The 17,995-nt window shown below is 39.1% G+C and overlaps 2 protein-coding genes across 5 annotated transcripts in view; one reads left to right on the forward strand and one right to left on the reverse strand.

The window, feature by feature from the left end:
- The window catches only part of gps2 (G protein pathway suppressor 2), an 831,114-nt gene that overhangs the window by 650,293 nt on the left and 162,826 nt on the right, over window positions 1-17,995 (forward strand). The window lies entirely within an intron of this gene.
- trmt44 (tRNA methyltransferase 44 homolog) overlaps window positions 10,162-17,995 on the reverse strand; it is a 31,342-nt gene continuing 23,508 nt past the window's right edge. Inside the window, exons 10-11 of the mRNA XM_037681342.1 lie at window positions 11,447-11,563; window positions 10,162-10,406 (exon numbers count right to left, since the gene is read on the reverse strand). Coding sequence (XP_037537270.1) covers window positions 10,162-10,406; window positions 11,447-11,563 — 362 coding nt within the window. The remainder of the gene's footprint in view (window positions 10,407-11,446; window positions 11,564-17,995) is intronic.

A 17,995-nucleotide genomic window follows, 5' to 3' on the forward strand; every position in this document is an offset into this window, starting at 1 on the left:
AGCTGTCACCGCTTTCAGAATGCATCTCACGCACAAACTTCGAGGCCTTCTGGCCCCTTTGTTGTGACTTCTGAATAGTCTGTGTGTGTGGGGGGGGGGGGGTCCAAAACCAACCCATCCCTGATGCTCCTTTGTGCTGCGAAGGGAGGTAGTAACAGAGGCGAAAAGGCCAACGTGTGAAAAGGTGAGATTGTGCCATGGCTTAATAATCTGATGAACTCCAAAAGTTCATGCTCAATAATCCCAAGTAGGTATCTCTGCAGACAAATTCGGAAGATGTATCTGGACGGTCACATCTGATTGGACGATTAAAAAACAAGGCGTTACTGGAACAAAAAAAAATCTGGTTTGGTTGTTGAATAATGTGAAAATAGTTAAAATCAATTCGTAAATACAAAAAAATAAAAATAAAGTAACCAAAATAATAATGATACTTAAACTGGCATTGGGCCAAAGAATGTTTCCTTTAACTTCACAATTTCTTGTTCAACTTTTAAATCAGTCACTGCAGATGAAATTCAGTTTCTGTAAGATTTCTGCAACTGGAGCAGGTATTTCTGTTTACTGGTTAACTTCCATCAGCTGTCTCACATTTTAAGGGTCAATCCTACTCCATGTTTCAGCTCCTTTCATAGATCAGATCACATAGAAGAGCACTTCTAAAGAGCAAATTTTGTTTTTTACTTTTGTTTTGGGTCATTATCTCGTTAGAGGACTCATGATCTTTAATTGAGACCAGACTTTTTGAAAATAGGAGCAGGTTTCGCTTCAGATGCTTCATATTTCATTGTACCCAGACCACACTCAAGCCAACCTGTGTCAGGTGCAGCTACAACCCAAGAACAAAAGAGAATCTTCTTGTGTTTGACAGCAGCTATAACGCAGTTTCTTAGAAACCTTCAGTTAAAAAAAAAGCTGACATAACTTCCTTAAAGAGAAGCAAATACAGCAAACCAATCAGTGTTTGCCCCCTACATACACATATGGTCCAGAAACACCCTCTTTTGGTCTGGAGAGAACCCCTTCTTAATAATCCAGGTACAAATCCAACAATGTTCAGGTCATCTGCACGGTTTCTTTTTTTTTTTTTTTTTGGCTGAGACATGTCATCCTTCATCCGAAGGACTTCTTCAGTCTGAGGAGCCACAAAGAACCTAGAGTCCCACAAATACCACACTTCCATTGTGGAAAAAAACTGTTTGCTGGTGATAAGATGGTTTCTGGGGCCCGCTCCCTCCCCAGGCAACTTCCTCTGGGGCAGTCATGCTAAAATAGTTCAAAACACCAAAAGTTCATGCTCAATAATCCAGGTACAAATCCAGCAATGTTCAGTCTGATCATCTGGACATGTTTTTTTTTTTTCTGAGATGTTTCGTCCTTCATCCGAAGGTCTTCTTCAGTCTGAGGAGCCACAACCAGGAACAACCTGGTGTCCCACAAATACCACACTCCCTCAAATTCCTCAGACTGAAGAAATCCTTCGGATGAAGGACGAAACGTCTCAGCAAAAAACAGAAACCGTCCAGACGACCTGACTGAACACTGAATCTGATCACATACGGTCTGTTTGCTTTGGTTTCCCGATGCTCGTTCCATTTCTGAACGCTCAGGTCTGTGTGGGATGTGGCTCCATTGGTGATTTATAAATGGCCAGAAAAAGCATCAAGACACTTGTCTGTGTGGTTATTTCACAGAACTGTTTTGTGCAAGAACCCAGTTTCACTGATGTTACTGAATATTATAGCTGGATGTTGATGGTCCCTAAATCCCTTATTTAATTTCTGGTGTTGACCTTTTTTTCTCTTACCAAAGTCCTCCTCATCTCCACACTGAAATTCAAGCTAAATGCAACACCTGAGGCACATAGACACCAATGTTTTGCACATCTGCATGTATACGGTTTACTTATCTGAGGAAAGAGATTAGTGTGACCTCCATTGTAATTTCAAACGCTGGCACCTGGTGGCCTCCATATGAGTCAGACATGAGCTGGTTTGCATTTAAATCAGCTCTATTTCAGCAACATAAAGCTTTGCTTCTGCTCCATGTTTTCATATATTCAGCCTTGCAGAACCTGAGAGTGTGAACCTGCATCACCTGGTGCCTCAGGCTTTACATGCATGACTCACCCTTTGTTCAAGCTGAGTCACACGTTAGTCAAGCACAGCTCAAGAATATAATTTGGGCCCTTACTAGAACGTGCAAATTTGTCTGGTTTTACATATTTTTTAACATTAGTACTTTTTTATGTCATGCAACTGAATTTTGTAAAATTAATCATCATTGCCCTTTAAACTGTTTGCAACACTTTTCCAATTAAAAACTTAGAAAAGGCTGAACATGTAGATGTGTGATGGAATGATTTACTCTGTGCAAAAGCTGAACAAAGTCAATAAATCTTTGCCTCCTATGACCAAAATCATGGAGCTACATCAGCAGAGAAAATTGTAGTTTTATATTTTTATCTTTCTGGTCAAACTTCAAGATGAAACATTTTATTAAAAAAAAAGGGTATTTACGTTTTCAAATGTCTTCTGGACCTGATAATTGTAGGATTATGGATGGACACATCAAGTGTGTTCCAACTGAACCTGCATATATCTGAATGAACTAGTAGGAAGGGTCAGATGCAATTTCCGGCATTCTGGTGTATTTTAATAGGGTGTTAAACATCTACGTTTACCTACATAAGTAAACAAGAAGTAGCCTGACCAACAGCTCTCCTTGTGTGAATAGAGCACGCTCCGCTTCTTTCACGCATCCTACGGAAACCACTGCAGGAGGTGTGGCGAGTTGTTGTAGGTAGCTACGAAAACCCGGAGTGGACCTTTAATGGTTTGAGCATTCTCCTACTAATCAAGTGGAATGGATTTGTTCATGAAGAAATAGAAGCAGTGTTGGGTGAACTATTTAATATTTCATGGTAATTGTGAATGTGTGTTGTGTGTGTGTGTGGGGGGGGGGGGGGGTCAAAAATATATTTTTTAAATGGGAGGGGGACACATCCCCTTCACATATAATTGATGCAACACCTATGGTGGAATGGTAAAAAGAAACATTTCTAATCAAACAGGCCCTTCACTTTTAGGGTAGACAGTTTAGGAGCATGTAACTAATTTTTGTAGCTCTTTCTAACCTAGGGTTCAGAGCACCAAGGATTGAATAGATTTAACAGAAGACTAGATAAAAAGATAAGTGGTTTCTACTATACAAATATAGAAGGATGGATCTGAGATGGGGAATAACAGTAGGTGAGTTCACAGTCTTTATGTAGGTTGGTAGAATATTACAAGTTGTTTGAATAATAGAGTTCTGCCTGGTTTTTCTTTATGTTACAGGTCTGAAGAGACGGCTGAGTTCCAGGTTCTATAGTTCAAGGAGAGGGTTTCCAGGTAAGTATCTCAGCAGGACAGGTGTGAGAGCTGAAGGCTGAGACAAAGAAGATGTTCAGGCTTTGTTTTCTTTCAGAGTTATGTGGGGTTCACACTCTGGAGAATGGCTCAGAGCAGGATTTCAGCAGGTGTCTATGGAGGATACATGTGGCAAACAACAGTCCACTGAAGACTTGTGCTTCAGCTCAGCCTTAAGTAGGTAGGAGGTAATCAGCTGGAACAGATGTAGAAGAAGTGAAGGAATCCTAATAGTAATATTGTTAATATGAAGTCTGAGTGTCTGAGGATGGATAGATGGATGGATGGATAGATGGACAGATGGATGGATGGATGGATAAATGGATGGATGGATAGATGGATGGATGGATGGATAGATGGATGGATGGATGGATGGATGGATGGATGGATGGATGGATGGATGGATAGATGGATAAATGGATGGATGGAAACGTTATTAATCCCTGGGGGGAAATACAGACATTAGGACAGACAGTAGGACGGACAGTAGGACAGACAGGACAGACAGTAGGACAGACAGACAGGACAGACAGTAGGACGGACAGTAGGACAGACAGTAGGGCAGACAGTAGGAATGGACAGTAGGACGGACAGTAGGACAGATAGTAGGACGGACAGTAGGACAGGGTATTTCCAGTTCCACTTTTTCGCTCTGCGATGGGAAACAATAAAGCAGGAAAACTTGTCTTGAGCAGAGATGTCCCCACATGTCCTTGAGCTGGATTTGAGGTGCGTGGAGAAGTTTTCTCCTTAATGTGCTCCTCTTCCTTCTTATTATTTTTATATGGATGCTTTTAATCATTTATTCCTGAGCGCAGACGAACAAACAACAGGATGAGAACAAACACTTCCCTTTGTGAGTCAGGTTTTCTTCCAATTACTGAAGAAAAATCAACACTTAAAGAATCAGACGCAGAAGAAACGCAGCTCTGCATCACAATAATCCACTTTTCAAGGAAGTCATTCGTTCATGTAACTCTTGCATGTCGTGTTTTTGACAAAGAAATATTCGTGCAACTGAAAACCATTAAAACCAGGTGGACTAAAGTAGTTTTCTCATAAATTACAGATCTGTGTGAGCAGGTAGGAAAATCCGAACAAGTCTGTGGGACACATTTTATATTTAACAACGTATTTTCAAACCTGACCTCAATCCTGAGATCAGAACTATTAATATATTATATATATATATACTATTTTTACATTAACCGATCATTTGGACCTGCTCATTTTATAATCTAGTTTAAAAATCTGAATGTTCCAGAAAGTGTGTTTTCTGCTCTTTCAAGGTCAAGAATTTTAATTAAGTTTTAGTTTTTTTAAAACTAAACTGCCTGAAACTTATTTATTTTTACTTTTAACTAGAGTTGGGCGTCATTTGAATTTGAGCGATTCCGGTTCCGATTCTTCGTTTCAATTCCAGTTCCTGTCGCTTCCCGATTCCGATTCTTTTTAGAGGAGAGTTGTTTTTTTAACGTTACATGGTATAAATTGAGCTAGCTAGCCAGAGTTCTTTCTAGATAAAATAATTTGAACTTCTATTTGAATTTTAATTCTATGAACTTTGTACTTTTTATTAAAATTTACACAATATGAATTTTTCATGGGGCTATTTTCAACCAGTATATAAATACCAAACTTATGAACTTTAATATAAATGTTGTTCTTTTCACAGGGGTACACTTTCACAAGAGAGCTTTATTTTTGAAAACCTCATGGAAACACATTTCCACATGTCCAGTGTGTGATGCTGCACCCCGAGCTCTCACTGACCTGTTTGCTGGGTGTAGAAGAAGCGTGAACATATAAATATGAGAAAGCAAGATCTGACAGCAAAGGATGAGTCTTGTGTTGGTTCCACCACCAGCAGCAGGTCCTCAGACAAAACAGCTGGTGGAATGTTCTGGTACATCTGCAGCCCTCTCTCCACTTGTTTCTTCATGGACATGGAGCTGTGACATTATGTTCGGTGCCTCTTCCTCAGCAAAAAGCTCCTCCAGTGGAGACTTTCTGGACAGACTGCAGGGAGGCGGTTCCTAAACAAACAGGTTCATCAGTATTATCAGTAAAAAGGGATCATTAAAGGCATGATGAGGGGCGGCCGTGGTGCAGTGGTAGTGGCAGCCGACCTCTGATCGGAAGGTTGGAGGTTCGAATCCCGACTTCCCACACCATGTGCCGTTGTGTCCCTGGGCAAGACACTTAACCCCGAGTTGCTCCCGGTGGGACTGGATGGCGCCTTGCATGGCAGCCTACCGCCACCGGTGTATGAATGTGTGTGTGAATGGGTGGATGGCTGGTACTGTAAAGCGCCTTGGGGCCCCTCATAGGGGGCTGGAAGGCGCTATAGAAGTAAGCTCCATTTACCATTTACCATGATCATTATTAAGGTTGAGAATCTATATAATTTCAGCTATCATACACTTACACTCTCATCCTCCACTCCATCATTCTCAGGCCTTTCCTCAGACTGCATGGTGACCCCATCATCTCCACAGTCTTCCTCTGTTGACAACAAAGAACAGTACCAGTATTTAGATTTCACATTTTAATAGCAGAAAAGGACAGTTGTGCATGAATGACATTTCACCTGCTCAATCAGCTTTCTCTGGATCTGCTCCCAGACACGTCATCCATCTTCTGTTTAAAGCGCAGAGCAGCTCTTCTCCACCTTATAACAAGATGGGATTAATTTATTTGACAAGTGGTCCATGGTAGGTGGTGTGTACTTGGGTTGATGGTTTTCACCATGTTCCTGCAAACATGGAAACAAACATGTAATGTCCCTGTTACTGTAACGTTAGCTTAGGATGGACTATTAATTAGCTCTATTGTTGTTGCCTAACTAACCTAAATGTTGGTGATTCCACATCTGAAAAGGGATGCAACCTTTTCACAATATACGCTGTGAGCGTTCTGTGGCACTCTTCATTCAATTAGTTGCACCGATGTATTTCCCTTGGACGCTATGGTGAACGGAGGAGCACTTTGTGGAGCCTGGCTAACATTATTAGCTATTTCAGGTTGTTTGTCTATGAAAAAAATACGAGCTAACGTTAGCATGGTGTTTGTATTTTAGTTGCCCTACCGCTTTAAGTCAAGTTTAACTTGTTAGCTGCCTTAATGTTGATGAATTACTTGATAATGTTGGTATGAGACGTAGTTCATAGTTTTCCTTACCTGATTCTGAGGATCGGAGCCGTAGGAGGAGGCAGCAAAAATAGACTGGCGGAGCGCGTCAAAGACGGTGTGTTGGTCGTGCACTCTCCTTTGCACGATATAAAATTATTGCAAGTGCTGCACTGAGCCGACTGGTTATTTATTTTATTAAAGTTAAGCCACGCTTTCGATAGCGGCCGCTCACTGTCCATACGCGCACACACTTCCTGTGGATTCTTCTTCGTTGGTGTTCAGGGGGCGGCTTCTTCTTCCGGTCGGCAGACTAGACATCGAAAGTAGGAATCGAAAATAAATAATTTGAACGATTCCGGGAGAACCGGAACATTAGTCCCGGATCCCAACGATTCTCAAGACTCGATGCCCAACCCTACTTTTAACTGTATCCCGTACTATCCCAATCACGTGAGTAATATTGAGCCATTTACATATACAAACCGGATTCCAAAAAGGTTGGGACACTAAACAAATTGTGAATAAAAACTGAATGCAATGATGCAACAGACGTCTGGGGACAGAGGAGACCAGTTTCTCAAGTTTAGAAATAGGAATGCTCTCCCATTCATGTCTAATACAGGCCTCTAACTGTTCAATCGTCTTGGGCCTTCTTTGTCACACCTCCCTCTTTATGATGCGCCAAATGTTCTCTATAGGTGAAAGATATGAACTGCAGGCCATTTCAGTACCCGGATCCTTCTCCTACGTAGCCATGATGTTGTGATTGCTGCAGAATGTGGTCTGGCATTATCGTGTTGAAAAATGCAGGGTCTTCCCTGAAAGAGATGACGTCTAGATGGGAGCATATGTTGTTCTAGAACCTGAACATAGTTCTCTGCATTAATGGTGCCTTTCCAGACATGCAAGCTGCCCATGCCACAAGCGCTCATGCAACCCCATACCATCAGTGATGCAGGCTTCTGAACGGAGCGTTGATAACAACTTGGGCTATCCTTGTCCTCTCTGGTCCAGATGACATGGCGTCCCAGTGTTCCATAAAGAACTTCAAATCGTGACTCATCTGACCACAGAACAGTCTTCCATTTTGCCACATTCCATTTTAAATGACCCCTGGCCCAGTGCAAACGTCTGAGCTTGTGGAGCTTGCTTAGAAATGGCTTCCTCTTTGCACTGTAGAGTTTCAGCTGGCAACGGCGAATGGCACAGTGGATTGTGTTCACTGACCATGCTTTCTGGAAGTATTCCTGAGCCCATTCTGTTATTTCCTTGACAGTGGCATTCCTGTTTGAGGTGCGGTGACGTTTAAGGGCCCGGAGATCACGAGCATCCAGTAGAGTTTTACGGCCTTGACCCTTACACACAGCAAATGTTCCAGATTCTCTGAATCTTTTGTTGATGTTATGCACGGTTGATGATGATAACTTAAAAGTCTTTGCTATTTTACGCTGGGTAACACCATTCTGGTATTGCTGCACTATCTTTCTGCGCAACAATGGTGGAATTGTTGATCCTCTTACCATCTTTGCTTCTGAGAGACACTGACACTCTGAGAAGCTCTTTTTATACCCAATCATGTTGTCAATTGACCTAATTAGTGTTAATTGGTCTTCCAGCTGTTCGTTATATGCTCAATTTCCTTTTTTCCAGCCACTTATTGCTACTTGTCCCAACTTTTTTGGGATTTGTTGACACTGTGAAATTTTGAATCAACATATTTTTCCTTTAAAATGTTACATTTACTCAGATTAAACTTTTGATCTGTCATCTATGTTATATTACGAATAAAATATTGACATTTCCCATCTCCACATCATTGCATTCAGTTTTTATTCACAATTTGTTTAGTGTCCAAACTTTTTTGGAATCCGGTTTGTGTATGTAATTTATCATTCTCAACAGGAATATTTCCAAACAACATGAAAATAGCCAAGCTAATTCCTCGTTTTAAAAATGGTGAGAAACGTGTGTTTAACAATTACAGACCAATATCCTTGTTGCCACCGTAAGAATTATCACTGGAAAAGATTATAGCCATCCATCAAATACATTGGTTTATCAACTGAAAATATTAAAATTATATGACTTGGTTGATTATAATATTTTACTGTTTATGTATAAGACTCACAAAAGCATACTACTTTCTAATATCTAAGTAAATTTTGTTAAAAGGGAGAGTGGTTATTATCTTAAGGGGATGGAGATGTTTGTGAAGTGTTGGTTTCATACCAGTTTGAAGGAGCGATCTACTATAATTCAGGGAATAGGAATGGTCTGAAGGATGATGTTAAAACTGCCAGATCTTTGTACATATTCAAGTTAAAAGTTAAGTTTCTGAAGTAATATGGAAAAGTATCATGTGTATCTATACAAATAGTTGTTTGAGTTGATGTGGATTTATTTAGCTTTTTGGTTTTTTTGTAAATTACTTTTGTTTGAATATATTCTGGGAAAAAAGGGGCAAATATCATAAGATTTATTCTTCGTCTGTTGCCTTTCATTTAATTTTTTGATTGTATATATATATATATATATATATATATATATTATTTTTTTTGTATTGTATATAGTTATTTTGTTTTTATTTAAATGAATAAATTTCTAATATATATATATATATATATATATATATATATATATATTAAAGTTGACAATCACGTGCAGTCTTTTTATTTTTTTGTCATGTACAATTTTACTTTGAAAAATCGCGAAAGAGCAAGTCCGCAAAAGTCGAATTGCAAAGTAGCGAATACCCGCCTGTGACAGGTCGTATAAAAAGGGAAAAATAATATATATTAATAAAACGTAGATAGCAGAAGAAAAAACTCCTGCCTGAAATGTGAATCCAGCTGAACATTTTATTCCTGATACTGATATCAGACTATTGTCAGTGATATTTCATGTTACAAAGTAATTTGACATATTTTATTTAAAAAAAAGTGTTTTTTAACCTTCTGAGTAACTTTAACATTTATTCTTTAATAGTGAATTTGAAGATGTGAGGTTTGAGGCAGCAGTAAAACATGTTCAGTTTACAGTAAAAACAAGTCTTTGGCTTAAAGTCAGGTGCGCCAAGAAATACCAGGCCTTCTTTCTTGGTCTGGACTTTGGTGCATCGGTGACACGTTAACATTAACAAAACCCTGACGTGGATTTACTCTCTGCCCTGCTGCAGAGCCCGGGAGGCTCTTACTGTCTTTTTGACATTTGAGCTACGCAGCAGCTGAAAGAAGCAGCGGCGAGCGCTTGCCAAGAGGAGACGACACGCAGCTCAACCCCTCAGCTCCTGCGAACAAATAATTCATAACTTTAACATTTACTTTGTTCAAACGCCGCCCGAGTTTTTATCTGTGAACCTCAAAGTACGTCTGAGCTGAACGCAACACAAGCGAGAACAAAGGTTCGCAAGGCTTTTCAAGGTTTAAGGTTTAATTTAAACTGCTCTGGGAAAAATGACGCAAAGTTTAGGCTCTTTAATTTAATATCAAGCTTATTCTTTTTATAGTACAATTTTTTTTAATTCAACATAAAATATTTTTAAATAAAAAAAAAAAAAGATTGAAAAATAAAAATCATGTCAAAGAATATCAACTTAAAAACATAAGCTGAACTTAAATTATCAAGAAGGATCTCGTCGAAAGACGACGTTCTTTGTCTTGGGAGGTCGAGTGGACGGTCGGAGGTCATTTGGTCCATGGGCGTAGGCGCAGTTTTGGGCCAGCAGGGGGCAGCCCTGAGGGTGGTGGCTGTAAAACCAACACAGACGGGTTTTTAGGGCACCGGGGGCGATGGGTTTTCTCTGGGTTTTCATCCCGGAGGACTTCTTTTCCCGCCAGTCTCTTATGTAGACTCTCCCTCCTTCTACTAAAAAAAAAAGAACGAGACAGGAACATATCGGATCTTTGAATGTAAAAATATCCCCCCCCCCAATCCCAAAAAAAAGGTTATTTTAAAATGGAGCAGAATAATATTAATAAAAACTAAAGTAGAACTATGTATACCAGAAGATGACTAACGACCTAACAAATCTCCTGAACTTATTTTCTAACTTTTTTTGGTTTTTGGTGCCACCCCAGGATTCTCCGTAGTTTAGCAACTTCTCTGTAAACATTCGAGCTCCGGGGCTTCAGCGATGTCTTCTTCTTTTTCAATCCGAAGAAAGCAGCCTGATTTTGGTCAGCCGCGCTCAGTCTGTCCCTCCTCAGAGACGGGCAGATTGAGAGGAGTGGATTGGACGCTGCTGGCTGGGGTCGAGTTGCCTGTTTCGGGTTTAGCGAGAGTAGTGCCCCGCTGAAGCCACGGAGCTCGAATGTCCAACGTAAAACTAACTTTACTGCAGTTTAATGTGTCGCTATGGCTCTGCAGACATTGCATGTTGCTGTCTAGCTTTGTGGTGTTTCTAGTGTAAAATACTTCCACACAGCGGACATGTTTCGATGAAAAGTTTGTTAGCCGTTAGCCACAGTGCTGCTAACTCAGTCCTCACGTTGTAGCTGGCTGCAAACTATGAAATGGATTTCCTGAATGTGAGGCGGGTCTTATTATTCTGGGTTTATGAGACACGACTCCGTTCAGGAAATCCATTCCATAGTTTGAAGCCAACACGCATCATGGATCGGAAATATCAGCAGGTGGATTGGAAAAATCTGATACACAAATTATGCTGGTATCGGAGGCCGATACCGGATCGGATCGGCCCTATCCATAATTAAAACACTTCTGGAGGCTCCACTGCCCATGTGAAACCAAATACAATAAATGTATTTTCTTTAGATACCATATAATTTATATCACATCCACTTTTTGCTCAGTCATAAACATTTATAAAAGAAAGTCCTAATCCTATTTCTTATTTATTCCTCATTTGGCCAAGCTGTAATGGTGTAGTGACGTGTGCAAACTACCTCGAAAGACTTGGTGGTTGTTCTTGAGAAGCGTCTGAAGGCCTCCGCATTCTTTCTTCAGGAACCGCAGGGTTTCCTGCTCCAACAACCCGGCCACTTCGCTTACAGAGAGGCTGCCTGAAAAGGGGAAGACAAAGGTAAAAGCTATCGGAGACAAAAGAGCGGGAGGTCGGCTATAGATGTTACAACCATCAGTATGTTAACACGTGTCTTTCAGCGCACACAGGAATCCTTTAGAGCCAAAGAAATGAAGCGCTGGATGGGGCTGGATGGGGCTGGCTGGTTTGAGTCGAAGCCGCCTGCAGCTGTGAGAGCTTCTGTTGAAAAAGGCCTCTGTGTGAGAGTGATCGATGCTGTATTCAGACCATTCAGACCATTTTACGAGCAGAAATGAAAAAACAAACTGGGTCGATGTCTGTTTATCAAGGCTGTGCTGTTCAAGCTGCTCCAACAAGCTGTCACAGCAACCAGCTGGAATTCCACCGCTGCCTCTCCCCGTTGGTCGTTTCAGAGGGTGACTCATTGTTGTGGTCCCGTTTTTTTTGTTGTTGTTTGTTTTACTAGGTCACAAATTTTAAACACAGTCAACAAACATAAAGGGCAACGCAGAAGACAGAAGTTTCAGCTCCCGGGTTCCACAGATAAGCACTTGGCTGTTGGCTCAGTTCATTTTTTTGGGCCTTGCCCTTTTCCCACCACGAGCAGAATTCAATCAGAGCTGACCTTTGGTTTACACAAATGAAAATTCCTCCTTCTGTTTTCTCAGGCAAACTCCAGGGTGAGACATTCATTTCTATTGGTACTTGTACTTTTTCATAAGTATTGGTACATTTGACCTCAATCTGCAGGAAAAATTAACGCAGTCTTCTTTACAGTACCAAATTACCTGTAGGCACTTCAGACACCCCCTGCTGAGATTACAGAACATCATAAAATCTCACCTCTTTCTTTAATAAAACTAAGCAGGTCAGTTCACAATTGTACTTGTACTCCTAGACTTTACTGCAGCTTATGATACTACTGACTGCAGTATTCTTATATCGAGGTAAGAAAACTGAGTTGGAATTACAGGTGCAGCATTAAATTGGTTCAGTTCGTACCTGAGAGACGAAGTCTTTTGTGTTAGCGACGGAAACTTTTTATCCACTTCCGCACCCCTTTCCTGTGGGGTTCCACAAGGCTCTGTTCTTGGGCCACTTCTATTTTCACTGTACCTGCTCCCTTTGGTGTTTATTCTAAGGAAGCCAAGTCTTTCTTTTCTTTGTTATGTTGATGACTGCCAGATTTATCTACTCTAAAACCAAATAATTATTGCTCCATCCACCTTCTATTAAAATGTAATTAAGTCTTGGATGGATTCAGTTTTCTAAAGTTTTAATGATTAGAAAGCTGAAGTTATTGTGTCAGTCTTAGCTCTACAGCTGTCTATCCCTTTCTGCTAACCTTGGCTCTCTGGACCTGTATCTTAAGCAGTCCGTTATGAATCTATGGATGATTTTATACTCTGAGTTTAAATTTAATAAGCAGATTAACTCTGTTCTGAAGAAAAGCTTCTTCCAGTGAAGGAAGATAGCTAAGCTTAAGTAAGTGTTGACCAGACCTGACCTGGAAAATAGTCCATGCCTTCAATACAACCCGACTTGATTACTGTAATGGACTTCATGTTGAGGTCAGTCAGGTCTCCCTTTCACGTCTCCAGCTTGTCCAAAATACTGCAGCTCATCTCTAAACTGGAACTCGTAGGTTTGAGTCCACCAGACTAGTCCTTACTTCAATGGCTTCCTGTGTGCCGCTGAATAGATTTAAAAATTCTCCTGTTGACTTATAAATACCTAAATGACCTCACATCTCTCCTATTTACTTCAAACTTATGTTCCTTTGTGGGCACTGTGATCATCTGATCAGCTGCTTTTAGTTGTCCCATAAACTAGGTTGAAGCTCGGAGGAGATCGCGCTTTTTCCGTTATGGCTCCTAAAGCTTGGAACAATCTGCCAACATTAGACATGCTATTTTTAGATCACTTTTAAAAACACATTTGCTCTCACTGACATTTAACCCAGTGTGAGTTGATTTAGCATTTTATTGTTCTATGTTGCTCTGTTCACTTCCTTATGTTTTAAATTTTTTATTTTTTCTTCTTTCGGTTGCTCTCTTCTTCAGGGGTCGCCACAGCGATCAAGCTTGCACAAAGACTTGGGAATTGTTTTTACGCCGGATGTCCTTCCTGACGCAACCACAGACGACCGAGCTACCACAGCCCTCTGTGTGGAGCAGAGAGCTGCCAGCTAGAGCGCCTGAGGGAGCAGATGATGGGGGTTAGCCTTGCTCAAGGGCCCAGAGTGGGGCAAATGTGGGTGGAGGCAGGTGTGGGTGCTTCACTTTTCCCACCCACATTCTGATTCAGTGGTTTGATCTGGGGGATTGGACCGACAACCTTCCAATCACAGGCTCGTTCTTTCTCTAACCTCTGTGCCACCCCTCCCAGAGTTTCTAAACTGATTAGTTTTATTGTTGTTTTTATCTCTGCCTTTGTTTTACTATTGCTGTTATTGGTCAGCGCTTTGGTCGCAACTTGTGTTCAAATGTGCTTTACAAATTAATTGACTTGACTTCTGCAGTAAATCAACGACTAAATCTATATTCTGAAGATTTTCCGTTTTTTGAAACTGTCTCTCTACCACAGAAAATCACCCTCATCATGAAAACATTCTCCGCCCAAATATACCTCAAACTTAGGTTGTCAAAATCGTTGAGCTAATCCTCTAAATATGAAACACACTCCCACATTCACAGACACGAGTGCAGCCAAAACTCAGAGTGTGAAATCAGGCAGACTGTGGTCCTGAGCTCAGACGCCAGGCAGCTCCAGTTTTAATATAATATCAATACACCATTTGGAGCTGCCTTTTGCTGCCTACCCAGGTAATGGTAATTAATGGGAGTGGGACAGTGCTGACACAGCAGGTTCTGCTGGGACTAAGATCAGGTGCAGACGAGTATTAATGGTTCAGCTTGACGTCCAGTTGGACTTACTTAAGGTTTTAGCGTCCCTGGAGGAAACGATGGACAACTATTGCTCGCCTAGTGCTGAAGATTGTTTTATCCATTTGAATTGATTCAGAATCAGGCTGAGGGTAAAATTAATATGAAATGAAAAAAGTGACACTGATACAAAAACCTCAGCTCTAAAATATAATCACACATATAGACTTTTACAAGATGGCATTAAACAGTTTTTTGAGTATTTATGTATTTATCACGACATTTGATACAAAATGGTTCAACGTTGAGGGCAAAAAACTAAGAGGTGGGAATGTAAGCTGTAGAAACAGTAAAACAACGTTCACACACTCAGCTATAAAAAAATATTGGTTTTCAATGTTGTTTATAAAATATGATGTTCAAAATATAGCTTAATATTTTGTGGTTGTATTGCGATACATGATATTTATCGCAGCATTTATGGTTGAGAGCAGAGAAATAAAGAAGTGCTGTTGGAAAGTTGTAGAAAATAATTTTAACATAAAAAGAGCTCAAATGTCAAAAAAAAAAAAAGAAGAATAAAATTTAAATGCATTACCTTTTGTGATTATGACCTTAAACTAATTTTATCCACCACCAGGTACAATGGAGGTGCCAGGGGGTGGCCAATGGTGGCCTTTACCACCATATATTAATTAATTTTCAGCCACCCCAATAATTTGAGGAAACTACATTTTTAAGCAATATAAAAACTAGGAAACATAAGTTTGTCAAATGATAGATGTGGTATGATTACACACATTTTATATATATATATATATATATGGTGATGGCCATCTTGAATTTAGATGCAGCAATCCAATTTTCCAAAGAAATCTTTCTTACTGCACTACAGTAAACACTTTAATGTTTTTGTCTACATGTGACCTATTTCAGACCTTAATTGTTGGTTTTTTTATATTCTCTGTTTTTTATTATTATTCTCTGTTTTTTTTATATCTTGTGTTTCTTTATACTGAAACTCTGAAACAAATTTCTTGTGGGATCAATAAAGTTCTATCTTATCTATCTGAGACCTTGTTTACACAATTTCGTTCCACCACATGTACCAAATGTGGTGCAAATGACAAATAAAACTCTGACGCTGACTTTCACTTAGAAGTAGCCACACACCAAAATGGAAGTCGGTACAGTACTTTTTTTCCAAGTGAACACTTGTACAACATGGCCGGAGGGTATTTCCAATTTCCCCTTTTCACTCTACGACGGGGACAAAAAATAATGTCTCATTTTCTTTTTCTTTATGAACAATGATTTGTGGTTTTAACTAGGGATGCACAATATTATTGGCATGGTATCGGTATTGAACAATATTAGCAATAAAGTTAAATATCAGACACCGGCCATTTCATCAAAATGGCACTGATATAAAAGGCTTCTGTTTTAAGTTCATTTTTAAAATAAGAAACTGTCAAGTATATCTATTAATTTATATTTATTAATGCACTACTACTTATGCACTTTTCACTTGTCGCTTGTGAACAGGTTGAGTTTAGATTTGTGAAAATTTACAAATTTGCACTGTTCGAGTCATGAATAAATTTGGCATTAAGCATAATCCAAGATGAAGTGTTACATCATTTCATCATTACATGTGCATTTGGTAGCAGGCCAAAGTGACAAAGACCATGCAGAATAATGTGGTATTTTAATTCCACAGCAGAGAAACTACCGGTATATAGTCTCTGTAAGTGGGTCTAGGGGAAAAAATATTGGTATTCGCATCGGTTATCGGCCAAATATATTGGCATATCAGATATCGTCCAAAAATCCAATATCTTGCATCCCAAGTTTTAACACAAAACATTAAATAACTGAAGATGAAACAATAAACCAGCAAAAAATCTGACACAAAATTAAATGTTAATCTTATTCCGTTTGTTTTGGCATTTGGAGTAAGTGTTGGACACAAAGTTTGAAAACGACTGACTTTTTTTGTCATTAGCTGTGGCGGCCATCTTAAATTTAGTTCAGTTGTAGATGTGCATCCACTGATTACTTTATTAATATAATTCAAATTTGTTTAACAGTTCATAAGTTATTTTGCTGATAGGCAAACTCACATGAATGCAATTATATTATCGCCCATCATTTATGGTAGGGGCTATATTAACCCAACACAAAGTGGTGCTGAGATCCATTATTTCTCTTATAGTACGTCAGAGGCTTTTAGATATAAATACATTTACTATAAAATGTTCCAATTACTCCTAATACTAATGAATTAGTTTCATAAAAGTCTGCAAGTCCTTGGCGATATATTTCACAGCAGAGAAGTGTGTCTCCTCTAGTATATCTTTAGTCTTTGGTATTTTGCTGTATGAGATGTTTTTGAGCTGTGAAACCTGGACATGGTGATTAGATACGAGCCAACATCTTTGGGGTTTGAGCAGATATTTTGCTGCTTCAGAACTCACTCGCAGTTGTGAAACAATGGGCAAATTACAGTTTGATTCCTGAAATGTGCTCACCCTGCTGGATCGGCATCAGGCTAAAGTCTCTCCTCCTGATTGCAATCAGACGTTGAGCAGAAGAGGAAGCTGATTACCGCATTTGCAAAGAGTCTCCATCTGAGAAAACCCAGTCTCGTGTTTCATGCTTAATTCACAAGTCAATCAGGTGGTACTTTCCTCAAGAAAAGTGACGAGTATTCCAGTGCCACCAGAACTAATGCATTGGTGTCAGAAGCATCCATAATGTGGTGGTGGTGGGGGGTCCTCCCCCAGAAAAATCTGAATAAAGTAGATGCCATTTCCTGCATTCTGGTGTATTTAACGGTTGCAAAACATCTACGTTTACCTACACAAGTAAGCACCTGATTCAATAACTTTTTTAAGAGAGCAGGGCACGAAATGTTTCATTTTTAGTTTATTGATTACAAAAATGTGATGGAAGTTTTTGTGTTGCTTTTACCAAACGTGTAGTGAAAACACGTGTTGTTGAAGAAATGTTGATTGTCTACCGTTGAAGGACATTTATTAAGGTTCCAATGACTGCATGAGCTTGAATCTTATAAATGTAACCCCTGAGAGTGAGACAACGTGATTTCAAGAGAGAAATCCTATTTCACTGAGAAAATATCAGCCTTAATCAAGTTTTGGTTATAAAAATGGCATATCTAAGGCAACAAAATATTGTGGTGTGGAAATGTATTCCTATGCTATATTTTTGAATATAACAAAGTTATATAATAGCAAAAACAGAAACAAATGAAACAAAAAAATTATATAATATATATATATATATATATATATATACATACATTATATATATATATATTTATACATATATTTATATACATATATATATATTTATACATATATATATATTTATACATATTTATACATATATTTATATACATATATATATATTTATACATATATACATATATTTATACATATATATACATATATATACATTTATACACATATATACATATATTTATATATGTATATATATATTTATACATATATATACATAAATATATACATTTATACACATATATA

The sequence above is a fragment of the Nematolebias whitei genome, chromosome 1 (genome assembly GCF_014905685.2).
Source record: "Nematolebias whitei isolate Nwh7 chromosome 1, NemWhi1, whole genome shotgun sequence".
Taxonomy (NCBI): domain Eukaryota; kingdom Metazoa; phylum Chordata; class Actinopteri; order Cyprinodontiformes; family Rivulidae; genus Nematolebias; species Nematolebias whitei.